The 22,474-nt window shown below is 43.3% G+C and overlaps 1 protein-coding gene and 1 pseudogene across 1 annotated transcript; both read left to right on the forward strand.

Annotated features, from left to right (window-relative positions):
* The first annotated feature begins 1,084 nt into the window (after positions 1-1,084).
* LOC143394886 (signal-regulatory protein beta-1-like) lies at positions 1,085-18,391 on the forward strand. Its single transcript, XM_076849454.1, has 4 exons — positions 1,085-1,439; positions 12,263-12,559; positions 16,792-17,019; positions 18,348-18,391. The coding sequence occupies exons 1-4, from the start codon at positions 1,085-1,087 to the stop codon at positions 18,389-18,391; spliced, it is 924 nt and encodes a 307-aa protein (XP_076705569.1).
* LOC143396215 (U2 spliceosomal RNA) lies at positions 10,363-10,541 on the forward strand (annotated as a pseudogene).
* Positions 18,392-22,474: the final 4,083 nt, after the last annotated feature.

Raw genomic sequence — 22,474 nt, forward strand, 5'->3', positions numbered from 1 at the left:
GAGCTTCTAGGAGGAACCTTTCTAGCCAAGTGGAGGGAAAGGTCACTGGCATTGGGGAGTCTATCACCGTGGGAGAGGCACGGAGAGTTCCCAATGCCAGGCCCCTCTCTCTCTCTCTCTCTCTCTCTCTCTCTCTCTCTCTCTCTCTCTGGCTTCCATGCCGAGAGAAGATCCTCGTGTATTTCACGGGTGGCTTCCTGCAGTGGCAGTAGCCTGATTCACGATACCATTCCACGACACTGTTAGCAACACTGAAAGCTGACCATCATTTTCATTTCTACCAAACCAACATTCTAAAAATAGTGTATGCTTTTAGAAGGGAGAAATGTTTTATTTTATTTTTATTACAAGCTTGTCAAATAATCCAAACAGGGAAGAAATAGACAAGTCATCGATACAAGTCTCCATAGCCATCCCACTTCCTGGAGGCTATCACATTTTTAAAGTTATATTTGTTTTCTTATCAAGAGTTTTCTGCCAAGGGAGTACAACCCCCGCTTGATTGCACAAGAAATCTGCATAGTTCCCTATACCCAATTTTAGTCTCTCTCTCGGTGTCATTGACCGTTCTGTGGGCCTTGGTATCAACCTGTCTCTTTCATTGCAGCTGGAAAACGTGCCCTGGTATTTCAGATGCTGAGTCTTGCCTAAATTTTTTTTGTAATCCTTCCAGCTAGTCTGCCATAGCCTTTAGCATGTGCATTTCACTGGTTTACTGTGGTTACTGAACAACTTTTCATAGATTTGTTTCTTCCCTGTGACTTTCCTGTCTGAATCCTTGGCAAGGACTCTGTTCCTGTCTTGTCTTTGCGAAGCTCCTGGCACCCAGTTCAGCCGTTTTCCCATCCTAGGTGCTAATGCATGATGTGCGAAGAAGGAATTAATGGGACTTCAATTGCAGTCTGGACCCAAGCACCCAGCCTCAACCCAGGATGGACCAAGACAGGGCGCTTGAAACTAAGTTGTAATTTAGCTCAGTTGGTAGAGTGCTTGCCTTGCATTCACAAGGACCTAGGTTCTAATCCCCAACACCACAAAAAAAAATAAATAAAAAAGAGTGACCGAGTTGTGTTTCCTTGTAGGAATGACAGGTGAGGAGGAGCCACAGGTGATTCAACCTGTGAAGTCGGTGTCCATAGCAGCAGGACAGTCAGCCTCTCTGCGGTGCACTGTGACCTCCCTGCTCCCCATGGGGTCCATTAAGTGGTTCAAGGGCACTGAACGGGACCGGCAGTTGATCTACAGTTTCGAAGAAGGCCACTTCCCTCGGATAAAAAGTATGTCAGATGTCACAAAGACAAACAACACGGACTTTTCCATCCGCATCAGCAACCTCACCCTCGCAGACGCTGGCACCTACTACTGCTTGATGCTCAGGACAACAAGCGATGGCAACGTGGAAGTTAAGTCTGGACCAGGCACCCTGATACTTGTGCGTAGTAAGTCCAGATCCCTAGAGCCCTAGACAAGCTGTTCCTAGACAAGTCACAAGCCCCAGGAGCTCAGCCCCCTTTGTTAGCTCTTGTGTCAAGACTGGAGACAGATGAGGAGGACAGTGGAGGGTCCCGGTGACGGAGCTGAAATAATCAGTAGTCTTGACCTTCTGAATCCTGCCACTCCTAAAGGCTCATGAATAGGTTGCACTAAAGTACAGGCTCCAGGGCCAGGTAGCCCGGGTTCCACTTTTAGCTCTGCCATTTACAAACTGAAATGAGATTCTTCAATTCTCTATGCCTCATCTGTAGGATAGGTAGGATAGGGATAATAATAGTATCCATCTCGAAGATTTGTTGTAAGGATTATAAATGTCAATGTATTTATGAATATAAAATACTCAGGAGAGTTCCTGCTGCACATTAATTAGTACATATGATTAGTATTCGGGATATTACAACCAATTAAACTTTAGAATATTATCTTTAAAACATCAAACCATAGATTCCCATATGATATAAATAATAGAATTACTGAGATTGAAAATTATAAGGATTGCATTTTTTTCATATTCAAGTATTTTTCAAAAAACAACAAAACAAAGAAAACATGTTGGCTTTTCATTTAACAACATTCAGAAATATTTTGGAATGCCTGCTACATACTCATCAGTCAGTGTAAAACTTACCATCTTTTTCCCTATTTGTTAAACGGTGTTATAAGAAGTAATACGCCTCAGATGGTGGGAGATAACAGTTGCATTATATTTATTTTTTAAATTTATTCTAATTTGTTACATATGACAGCAGAATGTATTTCAATTCATATTACATATATAGAACACAATTTTTCATATCTCTGGTTGTACACAACATAGTTATACCATTCATGTCTTCATACATGTATTTAGAATAATTATGTCCATCTCATTCCACCATATTTCCTACCCCCATTTCCCCTCCCTTTACCTCCCTCCCCTTTGCCCTATCTAGAGTTTGTCTATTCCTCTCATGCTCACCCCCCTCACTCCCATTATGAGTCAGCATCTTTATATTAGAGAAAACATTTAGCATTTGGTTTTGGGGGATTGGCTAACTTCACTTAACATTATATTCTCCAACTCCATTCTTTTACCTGAAAATGCCATGATTTATTCTCTTTTATTGCTGAGTGATATTCCATTGTGTGTGTATATATACCTCATTTTCTTTATTCATCTTTTGAAGGGCATCTAGGTTGCTTCCACAGTTTAGCTATTGTGAATTGTGCTGCTATAAACATTGATGTGGCTGTGTCCCTGTAGTATGCTGTTTTTAAGTCCTTTGGGTAGAGACTGAGGAGTGGGATAGCTGGGTCAAATGGTGGTTCCATCTCAAGTTTTCCAATGAATCTCCATACTGCTTTCCAATTTGCAGTCCCACCAGCAATGTATGAGTGTGCCTTTCTCCCCATATCCTCGCCAACACTTATTGTTGTTTGTGTTCTTAATAGCTGCCATTCTGACTGGAGTGAGATGAAATATTAGAGTGGTTTTGATTTGCATTTCTCTAATTGTTAGGCATGTTGAACATTTTTTCATATATTAGTTGATTTATGGTATATCTTCTTCTGAGAAGTGTCTGTTCAATAAGGATTGCATATTTTGATGTAGATTATATATCCCTATATTTCTTAAATTCTTGAATTCTTAAATTTGGGTCTGGCTAATTCAATCACGGCTGAAGATAAAGCTTGTGAGACTCAAAACAGTATCCACAAAGGCCTGGAAGCAGAGCACTTAGCTCACTCAGCCTTGTTTGTGTTGGTAAATTGATAATTAGGATATTTTTAAATGAGTGGAATAATTTAAAGGAATCATAGAAACATATATTCCAACAGAACTTTTTAATCTTTGGGTTCTCAGAACTTAAGGCCATGGATAAAACAAAGAGAATATAGATAGCATTTGAGGACTAAGAAAAGGTCTTATCATTTTCAGGAATTGAAAATTAAAATCCACATTATAAGAAAGTGTCGAGGATGAGATCAGGAGGAGATGGCTAAGGGCAGCGTTGGGTACCCAAAGACAAGGGCTACTGCCTGTGCCTTCCAAAGTCTCAGGGCAAAGTATTTCCAACCTCAAACTTACACCCAGCCAATTTACAGAGTTTGCAAGATCACAAAGGATTGCAGTTTATGCATCCTTTACACTTTTTGAAAATGGGGGTTAAACAAAGCAAAAGTAACAAAGAGAACTAGGAACAGAGAATTGGAGACCCTAAGCTGCCCACCATTCAAGGGGCACAGGGATGGCCCCTGGGCCCTTCCAGAACAGGAGGATTCAAAGAGGTAGACCTGCTAGAGCATTCAAATAGTCTTCAAAGTCATGCCCACCATTTCTAAAATTGTTTAACACTGTGTTGAACTATTGACCAATGTCTTTAGAAAGAGAAAGCAACCAATATAGAATGATAAAGAAAGTGAGTAGACTCTCTTGACAGATGATGTGGTTTCTGGAAAACTGAATTGAATCAACACTAAGCTATTACAAACAAGATAATGTAGCAATGTAGCAAATCATAAAATCAACAAACATAAATCAATAACCTTTATATGTACAAATAAAATCCAATTCGAAGATACCAAGGAAAAGGCGAGAACAAATACAATAACGAAATGCTTAGGGGTGACTTCTGCCAAAGCAGCAACAGAGGCCGGATTCACTCTCCCACTAAAGTCTGGGTAAACTGTTGGAAAAAAATCATAGACATACATTGGACATCAGGCAACAGACAGTGATCCCATTGGAAGGGAAATTCATAAGATGAACAGTGAGACTGTCCCCAGGGCACTCCCTGAGAAAGCTTAAAGGCCACCACACAGGAAGGGTGACCTCAGGTAGAACCCGGAGCTCTCCTTGAAAGATCTAGAAGTTCTCAGAGGCCAAAGGATGGCTGGAGCTCCAAAAAAGCACTAGTTTCACAGAGAAAGGACGCCAGAGACCTGTGAAAGGTCCCCGTGAGAACTTAGCAAAAGACTGAAAAGGTTGTTCACATGAGGAAACTACCCAAAGCTAGGGGCAGAATGCTTGAGGACCTCATTCAGGCCAAGAACGGTGCCTGTTGCCACGAATCTGAATGAGAAGCCTCATGATTCATGGACCACCTGTTAGGACACACAGAAGCACTCTGTCTCAGTAAAAGGAGAACCACCAGAGCTAGACCAAATGACACTGTGCTTCTGCCTCACAACCCTTTCATGTGAGACAGAAAAATAAACTGTCTCCCGTGTAATTTAACCATGTCCCAAAGCGAGCTCAAACCTATTTATAGAAAGGCAAAATACTCAATACCCAATGAAGTCAAATCCACAATGTCTAGCATCCGTTAAAAAAATGATCAGGCATGAAAACGGCACAAGAATATGACTTCAAATGAGAAAGATCATTTGAAACCTAGTGAGAAAAGACAAATAGAACTAGTCTACAAGGACATTAAAGTGACCATGAGTTATTCTGTATGTTCAAGAAGCTGATGAGGTAGGTACAGGAGAATACGAAAAAAACAGATGAGGTAGGTGCAAGGAGAATACGAAAAAAATCCATATTGAGCTGGACCCAGGCGCACACATCAGTAATCACAGTGACACAGGAGGGTGAGGCAGAAGGGTCACAACTTCAAGGCCAGCCTTGGCAACTTAGTGAAGCCCTGTCTCAAGATAAATTTAAAAAAAAAAAAAATCTGGGAATGTTACTCAGTGTTAGAGCACCCTCAAGTTCAATTCCCATTCCCCCCACCACCACCACCAAAGTAAAAGATGGAAAAGTGAAGTGAAGTTTTCCCCTAAGGAGTACAAATCAGTGCACGGATGGCATTCAAATTTGTGAAGTATTCTACGTTTTCTTTTCAGTTTTGCTAGATGGAAAGAGTTCCGGGATGAATGATAGACATGGGCTCAAAGTCATGGGATTGCACTGCACACCACTGGCCACTAAAATGTGGTCAAGATGATACATGTGACGTGTATCTCACCACGATGTTAGAAATGAAGTTAAAGACGTGATCAGACATACAAAAACTGGAATGATTCATGATGGACAGACAAGCACTCTAAGAAAGGTTAAAAGAAATCCTTTGAGCAGAAGTAAAATATTACCAGATGGAAATCTGGATCTATACAAAGTAATGAAGAGCATCAGAATCTGACGCAGGGGTGCACCCCTCTAGCCCGAGCTACTAGGGAGGCCAAGGCAGGAGGGTCACTTGCACCCCGGAGAGCAAGGCCAGCCTGAGCAACTTCAGAATAGTGATGTGCTTTTCCCATCTCAGAAAAAAAAAAAATTATCTAATTTAAAGAGAGCCTCAGAGGTGGTAATGATAAATATAAAGAATTTTTTATTAATTTAATTTATTTGAAACATAGCTGTTCAAAGAAAACATTGCATTTTGGGGCTTATAACATATGTGGAAGTAAAATGTGTGATAAAATAACATAAAGACTAGAAAAAGAGAAGTAGGTATGTGCTCTTATAAGTTCTAAGTGAAGTGGCATCCTATCCCTTGATGGTAAATAGTGAAGAGTTGAAAATGTACACCAGAAATCTTAAAACAAACCAAAAAAAAAAAAAACACAACAAAGAATAATAGCTAAGAAATTTAACAAATGAGATAAAAGGAATATTAAAAAACAATCCAAAGACAGTCAGAAAATGAATTACAGTGGAACACAGGAGCCAGAGAACAAACAAAAGATGGTATATTTCAGCCTAGCCAGAGAGGGCTGGGGTCGTAGCACTTGTCCAGCTTGCGTGAGGTCCTGGGTTCAGTCTTCCGGACTGCAAAATACAAAAGTAAAAAAGAAAAACTCTAGACAGATATCATTTAATCACCCTAATTAAGAGATTTTCGGATGATATTTTTTTAAAATAGGGCCCATTACACATTGCCTGCAAAAAAATAAAAAATAAAGCCCTTTAAAACTATAGCACAACTAGATTTTAAAATGAAAGGATGAGCTGGGTGCATTTTGGCACACCTGTAATCCCAGTAGCTCGGGAGGCTGAGGCAGAAGGATTACCTCATCAAAGGCAAGGTGCTAACAACTCAGTGAGACCCTGTCTCTAAATAAAATACAAAATAGGGCTGGGGATGTGGCCCAGTGGTAGAGTGCCCCTGAGTTCAATCCCCAGTACCCCAAAACTAAATAAATAAAATAATAGAATGAAAAAATATATGCCACATTATATATTTTTTTAAAATCTGAATGCCTACATTGATCTCAAAGTAGATCTAGCATAAATAATTTAACAAGATTCAAGAAGGTTGTTTCATAATGATAAAGTGAGCAATTACACACAAAAAAAATACCATTTCTAATGTTTATGCCTCTAATAATAGAGCTTCAAAATGCATAGCACCAAAACTTATAGGACCAACAAGTCTAAAATTACATCTGAGGTTTCAATACCCCTCTTTTAAAAATTGACACAGCAGAGGGCACAGAGGTGCACACCTGTAATCCCAGCAGCTTTAGAAGCTGAGGCAGGAGGATTGCAAGTTCAAAACCAGCCACAGCAAAAGTGAGGCACTAGGCAGGCAATTCAGTGAGACCCCGTCTCTAAATAAAATAAAAAAAGGTCTGGGGATGTGGCTCAGTGGCCAAGTGCCCTGGAATTGAATCCCTGGTACCCCCACTCCAAAAAAATTTTTGGTAAAGCAGATAGTAAGGAAATAAATAAGGATGTAGAAGAATTAAACAACAATATACACCAACTTAAATTAACAGATGTTTATAAAACTCTCCATTCCAAAACAGAATAATACAGATTCTTTTCAAGTGCAAAAGCTAGATTGAATTCTGGCTCATTGATAAGTTTCAGTAAATTTAAAAATGAGTCAAGTCATACAATGTGAGAGTGTGTGTGTGTGTGTGTGTGTGTGTGTGTGTGTGTGTGTTTACTACAGTGGAATTAAAGTACTAAAGTGAAAAAGTCTCTGGAAAATTAACATTTGAAAACTATGTACAGTTCTGAATAATATACCATCAAAGAAGAAATCAAAAGGAAAATTAGAAAGTATTTTAAACATTGCTTGCAAAAAAATATTACCTTAAAACACAGGCACAAATCAATTTAAAAATAGAAAAAAAATAAAAGAACAAGATACAAATATGTGGAACACAGCTAAAACAGTACTTCGAGGAAAAGTTATAGCCGTAAATTTCTATAATCAGGCAGAAAAAAGTTTCAATTCAGTGATCCTTCAACTTGGGCAGGGGATAGGAGGAAGAGTGAAATGCAAAATAAGCAGAAGAAAGGAAATAATAAACAACACAGAAAAAGCAGAAATAAAAAATGGGAAAATATAGAGCAAATTGATGAAGCCAAAAGCTAATTCTTTCAGAAAATTAATAAAAATCAATAAACCAAAAGCCACAAAATCAGGAAAAATGAAAGAAAATACAAATTACCAATATCAACAGTGAGAGAGATGGCCCAGGTACAGACTCCACAAATGTTACAAGTTTGATGAGGGAACTTCATGAAAATCTCTATTAATAAACTCAAGAACTTAGAACAAATGGACAAATTCTTTAAAAAATACAGATTACCAAAGGCTCGCTCAGTCTGATTATTCGTGTATCTATTATTAGTGTATCTACTCAACAAATTTAATTTATAGTTTATGCATCCTCCCCAAAACAATAATCTAGGCTCAGAGGACTCACTGGGGAATTCTACTGAACATTTAAGAAAAAAACTACTAAGCAATTCTGCACATATTTTTCCATAAAACTGAAAATAGAGTATTGCTTCCCAGTCAATCTGTGAGGCCAGCATCACTCTCATACCGACACCATATCAAGGCATAGGCAAAGAAAACTATGGTCCCTATCCCTCATGAACACAAATTATTGTAAAGCTGTGGTAACCGTACAGCGTGAGACTGACATTAAGATAGACAGTAGATCAATAGAACAGAGTACAGATTCCAGAAATAGATGCATAAGAAGATATGGTCAATTGATTTCTGCGGGGAAGATGTGTGTCAATTCAGTGGGTCGAGGAAGGTCTTCAAGGATGATGCTGGGTCAGTTGCAGCATTAGTACATGGACCCATGGAACAGAAAAGAAGATCCAGAAATGTATCCAGTACCTCCCACCATACACTAAAATAAGTCCCCAATGGATCAGAGATTTAAATGTAAAATATGAAATTGCAAGTGCTAGGAGAAAACATATGTGAGTTCTTTTATAACCTGGAAGTGAGGGGAAACCTGTCGAACTATAATTCAAATTTTTTGTTTTTACAAAAAGAGGGGGGAATAGTAATTCCCATCACATTATACAAACAGAAACTTGTGTATGGATGTGTGCATATGATATTTTGCAACTTGCAGTAAAAGAATCATCCCTGACATACAGAGAGCTTCTAAAATTTTAGAAGACAAGCAAATTTATAGAATCCTAGCTGATAAATATGAAGAGATAAGTTATAGAAAATTAGATACATATAAATTAGATACATACAAAAGTATGTTCAGCTATCCTTGTATAAAAAGAAATGCAAATTAAAACAACACAGGGACATGGTTTCCTCCCCTATCAGCTTGGCCAAAAATCAAAAAGTTTAACAGCATATTCTGCAGGGGAAGCTATAGAGAAACACGTATTCCACATTTTGCTGGTAGGAAGGCAAAATCATTTAACCCAATAAGAGGTGAATTTGCAATATGTAGCAAAATTACATATTACATATACACATAGCATGCACATATTACATATACATCTCACCTAATTACATATGACCCTGTGACTCAACAATTCCACTTCTGGAAATTAATCCCGAGATCTGCTCACATAAATTCAAGATGACTTACACTTTAGGCTTTTCGTCACACTATTTATAAGAGCAAAACCTGAGATGCTACTAAATAAATCAGAGTTCAGCGACACAGCTGAGCACTGCGTGGGTTCAGAAGGGCCCATGCATGACTTAACTAGACGAAGAGCAACGATTTCAAGGGATTTTGTAAAAGGGTTTACCTGAGCAAAGTGGTGAACATCTATAATCCCAGAGACTCTGGAGGCTGAGGCAGGAGGATTGCAAGCTAGAGGCCAGCCTCAGCAACCTAGAGGGGACCTATGCAACTTAGGGAGACTCTGTCTCAAAATTAAAAAAGAAGTGAGGCTGGGGATATGGCTCAGTGGTTGAGTGCCCCTGGGTTCAATCCTTGATACCCAAAAAAAAAAAAAGAAGAAGAAGAAGAAGAAGAAGAAAAACAACAACAGAGTTTAGCTTGGGTTCATTAAGAACCAGACCCTGAGGCTAGAACTTGAATTGAAGAAATTCCAGTAAGAGAAGAGTGTCCTCAGAAAACAAAGGGTGTGTTATTATCAAGCCCACTACCACTGTCAGCACTGGGTGCTCACTCCTGTTGAGAAACCATAGGAAACAGTAAGGAATGTGGTATGGAATTCGGTAGGGATGTTGACCTGGTTTGCTTTCTTAAAAATATTTATTTACTTATTTTTATGTGATGCTGAGGATTGAACCCAGTGCCTCACACATGCAAGGCAAGCACTCTGCCACTGAGCCACAACCCCAGCCCTGACCTGGTTTTTTTCTACAAGTAAATGCAAACGATAAAAAGAGGAAGAGAACTCTTTTAGATTAAAAAAGGCTTAAGAGACATCAACTGAATATAACATATGGCTCTTGCTTGGATCCTAATTCAAACAAACCAACTATAAAATTATATTTATGGGACAAGCAGAAAAATCTGAATGCTGACGAATATCAGATGATATGGAGGTATTGTTTTTGAATCTTAATTATGATCATGGTGTTTTGCTTGTTTAAAAAGAATTCTTGACTCAGACAAACATTTTATTCCTAGTTAGGAATGAAACAAGAGAGTCTGGCATTTGTTTTAACATAACCCAATGTCATCACTTGCTGGCCTTTTGGCTAAGCGTCTGAGTTTTATCAATTTAATATCTAAAACATCCTCTTTCCAAGGACAATGTGGTAAGTGGATATTTGGAGCAGGGAGATGGACTGGGAACTTGCTGCATCCACTCCACATCACACTGGTATTACAGTGCCTCCAGGAATGGGGTGCCCCTTGGGGACATTCAAGAAATAAAACAGCCCAGTGTCTGGCTGACTTCACTAGCATAATGCCCTCTAAAATTCACCCACGCCGCAGCAAATGGAAAGATCTCCTCTTGTAAGGCTGACTAATCTTCCACTGTGCAGACTCCTATACTACAATTTCCTTCTCCACTCATCCGTTTACAAACCCGTACGTCGTTTTCACGTCTTGGCTCTTGTGAATAATGTTGCCATGAACATGGGGTGCAGAACAGTCTAGGAGGGGTTGCTTTCATTTCCTTTGGGCATATACCTAGAACAGGAGTTGCTAGATCATGGCAGCTCTATTTTTTATTTGTTGTCCTTATATGAAGAATCTTTAAAAAAAAAAAAAAAAGACTCAAATACTTAGAAACAGAGAGTATAATGGTGGTTTACCAGCAAAAGGCAGTGGGTAAAATGAAAGTCAAAGTAACAAAATTTTATTTATATAAAATAGATAAGTCTAGAGATCTAGTGCTCAGCCTGAGGCATAGTTAATAATAAGTTATATACAGAATATTTACTAAGACAATAGATTTTAGGTAACTTTACCACATACAAAATGTGACTAAGACAATAAATAAATTATCTTGACTGTAATAAGATAGTTTTATTATGCATACATACGCCAAGCCTTTATGTTGTATGCATTCAGGATATATAATTAAAATAGATAAACTAATAGATGGTAGGAAAAATATAGATGAAACAAGATCTCTATTTGTTGATAATTATTGAAGTCCCATGATGAGTGCTTTCTACTTTTTTTGTGTGTTTACGATTTATCAACATGAAAAGATTTTTTTTAATCCAAGCCTGTATACCCCTTTGAAAAAATGTTTGTGCACTCCCGGGTCTATATTTACCCTAAGCTGAAGTCCATTTGAACACTTAGCAATTCTTTAGTAGGAGGAGTTATAACCATTTGGAAAACAAATCAGGAATGAATTTATTATACATTCATAGAAACTAAGCAAAAAAATAATGAAGCCATTAAAAATTCCTGGAAAAACAAAAGGCTGCCCAAGAAACGTAATGCTGATGTATTACATGGCCCTGCTGCAGGCGATGCTCCTTGGTCATAATAATATAAATGCTGAATACTGATAAAACAAAAAGTCATGGCGTGTCTGAGATAGGAGGATGCAGGGGGGGGTGAAGTGCAGGTGGTCCTTGGAGGGAGATGGCAGAGAGTTAAATTATCTTCTTCCACAATATTATATAAAATTGAAAAAATGAGAAATGACAGTATAAAGATGTTGTTTAAAACAGAAAGAAACACTCAATCAGCTAAAATAGTTAAAAGCATTTGGTCTATAATTTTGACAAGGATAGGAAATTAAGAGTTCACTGTTTTTCATGCCATGACTTCTATAACTTTTTAACAATACGGTTTGTTGACACAGGGAGGGAGGAGAACAAGGAAATGATGTCACATCTAGATTTTAAGATCCCCAAGCATGGGCTGGAAGAGTTGGGAAGCAAAGTTAGGCCCTTGAGCTGGTTTATAATGAAGCAATAATAAAACTCATGAAGAGGAGGGAACTGGAGATGAGAGGCTGGAGTGGGGGAGGCTGGAGTGGGGGTTCAGGCAAGGTGAACCCTGAGGGTGGCCGTGGTGCTAAAGTGCAACTCACCATCTTCACCTCTCTCTTTCCTCCTCCGTCCTCTCTCCTCCTTTGCCCTGATCAAAGCTGAACCCTCCCCTCCAGAGATCTCTGGCCCCTCCAGCAGGGCCAGCCCCGGCCAAGTCCTGAATCTCACCTGCATCTCAAGGGGCTTCTTTCCCAAACACATCGACCTGCAATGGTTCAAAGATGGCAGGGAGCTGCCGGCCTTCCACACCCTGGTCTTCCAGCCTGGAGAGGAGCCATCCTACACCATTGTCAGCACCACTCTGGTGTCCCTAACCTTCTCCTCACTCTACTCCCACGTCACCTGCCAAGTGGCCCACAGTGAGCTGCAGAGCCCCCACAGAAGGCACGTGAACATCTCGCAATTCCTCCAAGGTAAGACCCCCCACCTGCCAGGCCGACCTTTGGTGGTGGCCCTGGGCTCCTCGGTTGGAGCTCTTCCCTGCATCCTCCCAATCATTCTCCAGGGAACCTCGAGGGAGCTGAGCATGAGGTTCTTGATGTATCTATCCCCCTCCCACATCAGGGCTTCCTAGTGTCTTTGGGAGGTGGAAATTCATTCATTCATCCAATGTGTTGACTAAGCATCTGCTTTGGGGGTGGCATTATTCTAGATGCTGGGGATTCCATGGCAAGCAGAACAGACCTCGTTCTGTCTCGTGAATTCCATCCGCCAAGTCCAAAATGATTATACGGAACATGTGCTCTGAGAAGAAAGAACAGATTGCTGCATTGATATAACAGGGAAAATCTAGTTTATTGGGAAAATATCTTTTGGAAGAAGTGATGTTTGAGCCAAGATATGAAAGAGGAAAAGGAATCATCCAAACAAAGTAGAGTGTTCTAGGAAGAGGAAACAGCACATGCAAAGGTCCTGTGGTGGGGCAGTGGTAAAGAGTAAGACATGTTTGAGGAACAGAAAGAAGATCAGGGTAACTGGGACCTAGTGAAAAGACAGGTGTGTGTGGGGACCAGATTGCTCAGGGCTTCTAAGCCTCAGCAAGGATGTTTCTCCCACTTGAACTCCTAACAACATTGTCCAGGTCCTGCCTTTGAAATATGCTTCTTCAACCTGCCACTCCACCCTACCCTGGGCAGACAGGAGCAGTGCAGGCTGCACCTCCCCTTCTTGTTCTGCCTTTACGAAGGGAAAGTCTCTTGTTCATTCCCCGGGAGCAAAGCCCAGGCTGTTGTGTTGAATCAAACTGCAGAATAAGTAGGCAAGTAAAAGAAATTTCTCCAACTGCTACTCAAGCCCATGCCCTGGCCTGCAAGGGGCCTTTCCCCCAGGGTCTGCTCTCTCCTTAGCGCCTCGGCAACCTCAGCATGGCGAGGTCCCACTTACCTCCTGCAGGTGGTGAAATTCCTCCCAGGGGTCCAGTGACCCAGTTTTTCTTCTTTCCAAGATCCCCCATTACCAGCACCATGATCTCCACAGCACCCTCCCTCCCCAAGGAGACAATCTCTGGTATCCCAATAGACAGAGTTCAGCTCTTTATGACTCAAATGCCTGCATCCCCAAATAGGCGTCTGCCTGCTTAACCAAAAGATCAAAGTTTTAAATGCTACCTCCACTTTGAGCACCCCAAAGAAACTCTATGGCTCTTCGTCCCTGGTTCCTGCAGATGAGGAAACTGAGGGCTGAAAAAGCTAAATTCTTGCCCAAGGTCACATGACTTTTCAGTAAGCACACTGGAATTTTAGTCCTGTAATACCCCTCTTTGGAGCCCCAGCCCTCCCGTAAGAACCACCGCTGTGGCCAACTGAGGAACTCTGCTTCCGGCTCTACCTCCCCCCGGAGAAGCCGTTCAGTCATGGTCAGTCTAGAGACGGGCGTGATCCTGTCTCCCCACTGTCCCTGACACGCAGTTCCTCCACCTCCCTGTGGATGAAGGGAGCACACTCTCCGTGAACCCGGCTCCCCAGCCCAGAGAACCCTCCTTGCCCAATCCATCACTGAATTCTATTATTCCCCCTCAAATCTCCTCTAAAATCCCAGCAACTCAGGAGGCTGAGGCAGGAGGATCACCACTTCAAAGCCAGCCTCTGCAATTTAGTAAGGCCCTACATAACTTAGAGAGACCCCCATCTCCAAATAAAAATTTAAACAGGCTAGGGATGTGGCTCAGCGGTTAAGTGCCCCTGGTTTCAATTCCTGGTACCAAAAAAAAACAAAAAAAGTCTTTTGAGCCCATTCATTTCTGTCTACTTCCACTATCTGAATTAATACCCAAGTTCAAGCCGACATTATCTCTTACTTGGCAATTGCGATAGCCTCCTAATTAATCTCTTGTACCCACGTGCCTTCTGCAGTTCATACACTGACCTTCCAGCAGCCAAAGCCATTTTCTAAAGAAAACCAGGCCATGTCCCTCCTCTGCTTAAAACCCTACAGTGGCTCACCGTTGCTCTTAAGGGGGAAAAAAATCCACTGGGATGCTTACCGAGCATTTTTGTTCATATACCCAAAAATACTTACGGAGGGCTATGTAGTTTATCATATATTTTAAAGTTGACACCTAAAATTATTCATCGTATGCTTAAATGATTGCATATGACATAATCCCTGGGAAGTTACATCCATCTGAAAATATTTAATGGAGAAATAATATCCTACTTCCACTATCATCCATTGAAACATAAAGTCTTCTTTAATAAGAAGAAATTGTACAGCACTCCTTTCTCTCCCTAAATTTGTGTCTTTATTCTAATTCCACAAAGAACTTTATCCCGTGTATATTTCATATTGGAAAGTTCTTTTTGTTGACCACAATATCATACAGACACATTATCAAAGAGAACCATGAGAATGCAGAGGACTCCAACAAGACTGAAATTTTTTTAAAAAATTCTTACTGCCATAAGACTCTCGGTGTTCAAAAACTCCTTTCACGTTGAGTTACATGATCGACTAGAACAATCTAAAAGTCTGACAGGTTTTATAAATAATTATTAAAAGAGCCTTTAGAGATGTGATTGGGAGCGCAGTTCGGTGAGGCGGTGGGAAGTCCGTGTGGCCAGGACGGGCTTCCTGCCAGCAGGTTGGTGAACTGTCCTTTTCCTGGGTCCCAAAGCCTTCGAGCTGAGGGCAATGCACCATGGCTAGGTTTGGGACCTGAGGGACAAAGGTCTTCCTTTTGTGAAGTAAGAGGAAGAAAATTCTGAAACAAAGGAGGTCCGAGAGGAAAATGGCCTTGAGGTTTACTCAGTTTACAAAAAGAGTCCTATGGGCTCAGGATTTGGAAAGCAATTTAATGAAAATGATCAGGGTCTCTACTCCTTGGAATGCCTTTCAGAGCCTTCAGGGGTGGCACTCATAAGCACAGCTGCTAGAATGGACTGGGAATTCGGCCTCACCTCACCCTTACTCCCCCTTGCTCACTTTGGTCTTGTATCTTAAAGCTTTGGAACCTGCTGAGCTTCATCACAGGGCCTCTGTCCATGCCCTTCCTCTGTCTGAGATGCCCTTCCCCAATCCCAGTCTCTCCCAGATCCCTTCTTCCTGACCTTCCCCAGCTCCTTTGGCCTAATACTCCAGCTACCAGGCTGTTGGGTTGAATCAAACTGCACAAATAAGGAGTGGAGGTAAAGGAGATCACCCGGCACAGGTCCTTGTCCCAGGGGTCTGCACTTTTCTTAGCTCCTCAACAACCTCAGCCTGGTGAGGCCCACTTCACCTCCTACAGATGATTAAACTCAAATTACTTTTATCCAAGTCATTCCAGTACTCTCAATTTATTTCAAATCCTCCACATCATTACACTCACAGATTCTCAGGGTCAGAAATTCTGATGGAAGTGGAGCAGGGGTGGCTGGTCTTTCTCCATGATGCCTGGGCCCTGGTCAAGGCTGGGGATCTCCCGAGGGCTCCTTCACCAGGGGCCTGGCCTTGGGGCTGGCTGCAGGCTTGGGGCCTGGGTTCTCCTCGATACAGGCCTTTCCTTATCGTCTTTCCACAAGGGCTGGTTTGGGCTTCCTTATGGCTTGGTGCTGGGTACGAAGGGTGTACCCCAAGAAAGACGGCGCCTGAGCCAGGTGAAAGCCATATCAACTCTGATGAGCCAGCCTTAAACGTCCCACAGGCCATCTCTGCCACATTCTGCTCATCAGACAGTCACAAAGTCCCACTCTGACTCCAGGGGGAGGAGAAACAGACTCCATCTCTGATGAGGAGAGGTAAAATTTTGGAAGACCATGTGGGGCTTGCTGTCACCATTTTTTAGAAAATACAATCTGTGCATATAGTTAACTCCAGTTATGTTATCTTTCCTATTTCTACCCAAAGATCATTTCCTCCAGAAACCAGCCCTAGTCTGCCCACCTCCAGACCAGGCTCACCCTGTGGGAATCCCATGATTGCTTCCTCCCCACCCGAGTGGGCACTCCGGGAGGCGGGGACCATGTCTTCCTGGTTTACTGTCATATTCCAAGAACTGAGCACAAGGCCTAGCAAGGGACGGATGCTCCTTGGGCCTTTTTGCATGAAGAAAGAAAGTAAAAGAAGGCTATTGTTTCAGTTGTCCCCACAGTGTATACCTCAGCACACTACATCCCAGGACTCCAGGTGGCCCTTCTCACCTGCCACGTGCACAGGTTTTACCCTGAAGACATGCGAATCACCTGGCTGGAGAGGAACGGGTGCTTCAAGATCTGCGCGGCCTCTGCCCCCACCGAGAACCCAGACGGCACATTCAGCCAAGACAGGCACATCCTGGTCAATGCTTCAGAGTTGGAGAACCAAAGGCCGTTCACCTGCCAGGTGTGGCAGAATGACCAGGTGCTGGTCCAAAAGAGCATGCACCTGGGTGAGTCTGGAGGCCTGCAACTGAACCTGGGTAAGTGGGAGCGGACTCACCGTACAGACCTACGGCCACACAGGCTGGTTGAGAAACTGACCCTGCTTTACTCACCGTGTGTGAGGGACCTTGGGGAAGTCACTTCACCTTTCTGGACTCTTCATCTGTAATATGTGAAGGCGATCACAGTAACCTCTTCAGAAGGTGATGCCTTTGGTACCAAAGAGCAGAAGTGCTGCTTTCACAGCTGCAAGCTGACCACCCACCCATGTGACCAGGTGGGCAAGCTCACGTGAAACCTCCTTCCCCAGTTCCCACCCAAAAGCCATTCAGCTTCAACAATTACTGAGCACCTACTAGGTCCTTTGTGTGGGTGTTGTCACTCGGTACAAAGACTTCTCAAGTACAGGTTCCAATGCCCACTTTAAAGATGAGGAAACTGAGGCTTAGAGAGGTGAGGTGACTCCCTCCAAGACCAAGGTGTAGTCTTGGTACCTGGGTCGGGGCAGGGCTGAGCCTGTCTGGGGGTTGAGCAGTGGAAGAGGAACCAGGCTCACCCTGACCATCCTGATGTCCTTCTGTCACCAGGTGCCACCATATACAGCTACATTCTTCTCCTAGGCTGGAAGTTGTTTCCTCTGATGGCACTTTCTGCCATCTATGTTCTCAGGAGGAGCCTCTCTTCCAGGTAAAGTGGGACCCAAGATAAAGAATGTGATGCCAGGGGAGGGACCTCAGCTAGAGAAGAAAGCCACCAGGTCCTCCCTGACCTTCCCTATCTTGAAGGGGTATTGAATCTGGGTATTGACCCTGGTAGCTGTGCCCCAGTCCCTCAACCTTCCTCTCTGTCTCCCACATGTGCTCTGGTCTGGACTGGAAGAGAGTCAGGTGCAGTGGCTTATGCCTGTAATCTCAGCTGCTCTGCTCAGGAAGCCGAGGCAGGAGGATTCCAAGTTTGAGGCCAGCCTGGGCAACTTAGCAAGAACTTGTCTCAAAATTAAAATATATAAATAAATAAGAGAGAAGGGCTGGTGAGGTAGCTCGGTAATAAGCACACCTGGGTTCAATCTCCAGTACTGTGTGTGTGTGTGTGTGTGTGTGTGTGCGCGCGCGCGTGCGTGCATGTGAGAGAGAGAGAGAGAGTTGGTGTGGAGATGAGAAGAACAAGGGTCCTCCTCAGCTTCCTGGTTCCTCTGCAGGTCACAGGCACTGCCAGGACAGGCCACCTCAGGGACATAGGACCTTAGTTCCCTTCTGTCTTGTTCAGGAGGACTGCGGGATGCCTGCAGCTGCCACACTGGCTTCTGCCTGGCCAGCCTGCTGACCTCTGTCCCTCTCTGGCTCTCCTTCCTCCCTGTCTCCTGCAGGCCCCAGAGAAGGTGAGAACCTGGACCAGGAAGGCCGGCCGTGAGAGGTGGCTTCTCATACCCTCCCCAGGAAGGAAGTTTCTGTGGAGATTCTGGCCTCAAAGTCTATGGCTCTGACCAAGAAACTGAGATGGAAACACACGCCTGCAGTTCTACTGGTCCTTCCTTGCCCTTTGGGGACCCAGGTGCTACCATGAAACTCTGGCGGCCCCTTAGTAAACAGGAAACACCTCGGCAAAGCCACACTGAGGTGCCAGTTTGTCCCTGCTCAAATAGCAAACTAAAGAAGCAGTTGAGTCTTTCTTACAATATTTGTAGGCACATAAATATGGGCACAGCTACTTTTGAAAACATTTTGGAAAATGTTGTTGCATTGAACATTCACATACCCTATAACCTGGCATTTCCAATCTTGGGTGTAGAAGAAACTCTTGCACCTGTGCACCAGGAGCTGTGTACAAATATATACATAATAGCATTTTTTTTAAATTAGCAAAACCTGAAAACTCTCCAAATGCACATCTACAGGCTGTTACTCAAATAACAAGTGGTAGAACCAAGACATCCAGCTTCAAACCCAAAGTCTCCGAGTCCAACTTCCTTCGGGTTCATTTGCATGATCTCTCCGACCCTGCTCAGTGCTTACCTGGACCGTTCCAATGGCCTCCTCACAGGGGTGCTCTGGAGCCTTCGATCCATCCATTACAGCAGAGCGGTCTTTTCAAAGCATTTATTCAAAACCTTGATAGTTCATCATTCCCTAAATCAAACCTCAAAAAGGGTCTAGAGGATGCCCCAGGTATGTCATACTTTGAAACCAGATGAAACATGTAGCTGGAAGGGTTCCCATTTGGACACAAAGTTTCTTTCGGGTGTAACCCCAGTTTGGAAATGCCAGGTTGTAGGGTTGTATTCAATGCAACAGTTTCCAAAAAGATGCATTACCCATGTAAGGAAATGGCCTCATCCTAGCCCAGCCCAGCCCGGAGTTAGCTCACTGTAAAGGCTCTCTCTTCATTTACTCCACAAATATCACTGGGTATGTACTGCGTACCGCTGGGTAGACACTGAGCAAACGCTGGTCAATGCTGATAAAGCGGTCTCGGCCTTTATGGAGTTTACAGACTGCTGAGAACATAGGAAATAGAGAAGAAAGGACCCAGGCTGCAAAGAGAAGCAGGGAAAAAAAGAATGACAGAATGTAAAGCATGCTCTGAAGAAAAGAAACGTGTCTGCTGAATAATGGGATTACAATGACAGAGATATCCACGGGGGTCAGGAATTAAGTGGCTGCTCGCTACAAAGAATGTTCGGTGGGGAAAGCCTTTCTAAAAAAAAAGGTGCATTTGAGCTGACAGCGCCAAGAGGCTGGGAAATACCTTATTGTCAGAGGGACTCTATTGTGCCAAACCCTGCAGTGTGGAGGAGCTGGGGAGGCTCAAGGAAGTGGAGGGGACAGCGGGGGGCAGGAGAGTGCAAGTAACAGGACATGGGGCAGAGCCGCAGGGATGCCAGGGAGCCATCTTACACAGGGATAACAGCCACCGGAGAGATTTAGGATTTTAGTCAAAGAACGCGAAGACTCGAGTTTTAATCCACAGAGCAAATGACAAGATCTGATTTACATTTATAGCAATTACCGTGGCTCCTGTGGGGTAAGTAGATTAGAGCACAGGAGGTAATGATCAAATTCAGACGTTTGGTGACCACAGTGAATCAAGAGGCCATGAGGGTGCCAGGAGCTGTGGCGGTGCTGATGCAGATGGAGACAGATCGACTAACCTCGGGTTATATCCTAACAGTGGAAATGACAGGGCTCGCTGGGGACCGCATGTGAAAGGTGCCGGAGGAAGAAGAATTAGGGATGGCTTTAAGGCAAGGTTAGGGTTAGGGGGAAAAAGGCAGGTGGGAGAACGGGGCTGGTCGTGGGACTAAACAGTTCAGCTGTAAACAGGAAGCAGAGATGCTGAGTAGGAAGATGGACAGATGTGTATGGAGTTCAGAGAGAGAGGTCAAAGCTGGAGAGATATTTTTGGAGCCATCGGGCCTGGAAAGCTGGTTGCCAGGGCAGCCAAGCAGCAGAACTAAAATATCTAGATTTTCCTTTTCTGTCCTTCTGGCCTCCCAAAAGCACTTGGATACAACGTGATCTCCAGGCTTTGGTACAAAGCAGGGACTTGCATAGGCATGAACTGAAAGGGAAAACAGACAAAATTCTTTCAGTTGTCAGGACAGCATGATTATAGATATTTTTTTTTCTTTTTCGTTTTCATATCTACTGAGAGTTGTTGGTGGGTTTCTTCAACAAATCGTTTTTTAAATAATTAAATGTAGTCTTGAATAAGTGGCCAAAAAAAAAAAGTAACCGGGTGCAGTGGCGCACGCCTGTAAATCCCAGAAGCTGGGGAGGCTGAGACAGGAGGATCGAGAGTTCAAAGCCAACCTAAGCAACGGCAAGATGCCAAATAAAATACAAAATAGGGCTGGGGATGTGGCTCACTGGTTGAGTGCCCCTGAGTTCAATCCCCGGTCCAAAAAAAAAAAAAACAAGTAAAGTAAACCCTGATGCCTGCAGGGGTTGGGAATGTCCCCCTTATTCCTGTCACCCTGAAGTATCCTGGTAATTCTCAGTAGCTTCACTGGATCCTGGGAAGAGATCCTGCAAAGACAGCGACAGAGGCAGGCAGGCATTCGCAAATGGACCCTGAAACATCTGAGAGACGCTGTGCCTTGACATCACAATCTGAGCTGGAAAAGCTTTTGGTGCCACCCCGTCCCACCCCTCTTCACCAACCTCAGTTGATAGATGGGAATGTTATATCCTGAAGAGACTGGACGGTATCATCAAAATAAACCAATGCCACCATTCCAGGTGTGCAAACACATAGTACCATTTTAAATTTTTCCACCATCTAACATGATTTCTATTTTAAACACCCTTTCCATGGATTTAACCTTGGTGGTTCAGGATGTTCTCCATCAAATCAGATCTCCCTAACATGTCTCAGGTGCCTTTGTGACCGTGGATCCACACAAGTGCCCCCAGCGTGAACTTCTTCCTGACCCCAGGGCTCCTCCAAACCCGCTGGCTTTGAGCTGCACCCACAGTCCTCTTATGCACCCTGGATGACTTGGCTACTCTGGCACCCCAGGAGCTCTGCGAGGTGGCTTGAGGGCCCTTCCTCTCAGACACAATGTATATTCCATCGGCTCTTCTGGGGCCAGGTCAGGCTAGGGACAGGAATTCCACAAGCTCTGTCACCCCAAAGGAAACTTGAGTACTCTGACTCTTCAATCCTCCCAAATTTGACCTGGGGTTGAAGGAAGCAGGTGACAGGACCCTTCTTGGGTGCCCCCTCCCGCTCCCCTCCTGTGTCCCTCACCTTGAGCAAGGTTGCCCTACTCCCAGCAGGTAACTGAGGTGGGGGTGGGGGGCAGCCAGGAAGAGACCAGCTCTCAGGAGCCCATATTTTCCCAAACTTTTGCATCTCTCTCATCTGGATCTCAGCTTCTGAAACTCAAGCGCGTTTGTTCTTTTTCTGCGGTGATGGCCTTGAGACAGAAGCATTATATTCATCCGCTGCCAAATTTGGTCACAGTAAAACGCTCTGAGGGAAAGACACCTTGGAAAACGGGGCTGCAGAGCTCAGCAGCGCCACCAACAGGCAGGTTTTATAATGACCTGCCAGAATTAGACACTCCAGGGGTGCATGATAGCTTAACTCTATCAGAGAAAAAAAAATGGAAGAATTTGCAATAGTATGGGGTGTTTGTTAAAAATTATTTGACTTTTATTCGTTTATTTTTTCATAAACACAAATGTGAATCTAGGGGGAAAATTGAATGCATTCAACCATACAGAACCCACCAATTCCCCATGTGTCTCACTCCTACAAATTTCCTGCAGTCCTCCATTAGTAAAATGTGGAAAGAGAGAAAATAATGAGTTTCATGAAAACCACTTGGAACCTTCATTTCCCCCCCAGATTTCCTGGCGGAGTTGATCTCAAGCTTGGCAGGAAGAAGCAAAAGAGTCATGTGGAGGGCAGATTCACAGTGGGATGTATTGCCTGGCTCTCAGAACCTCCAACTCTGAATCTTCTGCCTTACTTTCTATGATTCTTTAC

Source organism: Callospermophilus lateralis, chromosome 3 (assembly GCF_048772815.1).
Source record: "Callospermophilus lateralis isolate mCalLat2 chromosome 3, mCalLat2.hap1, whole genome shotgun sequence".
Classification (NCBI taxonomy): domain Eukaryota; kingdom Metazoa; phylum Chordata; class Mammalia; order Rodentia; family Sciuridae; genus Callospermophilus; species Callospermophilus lateralis.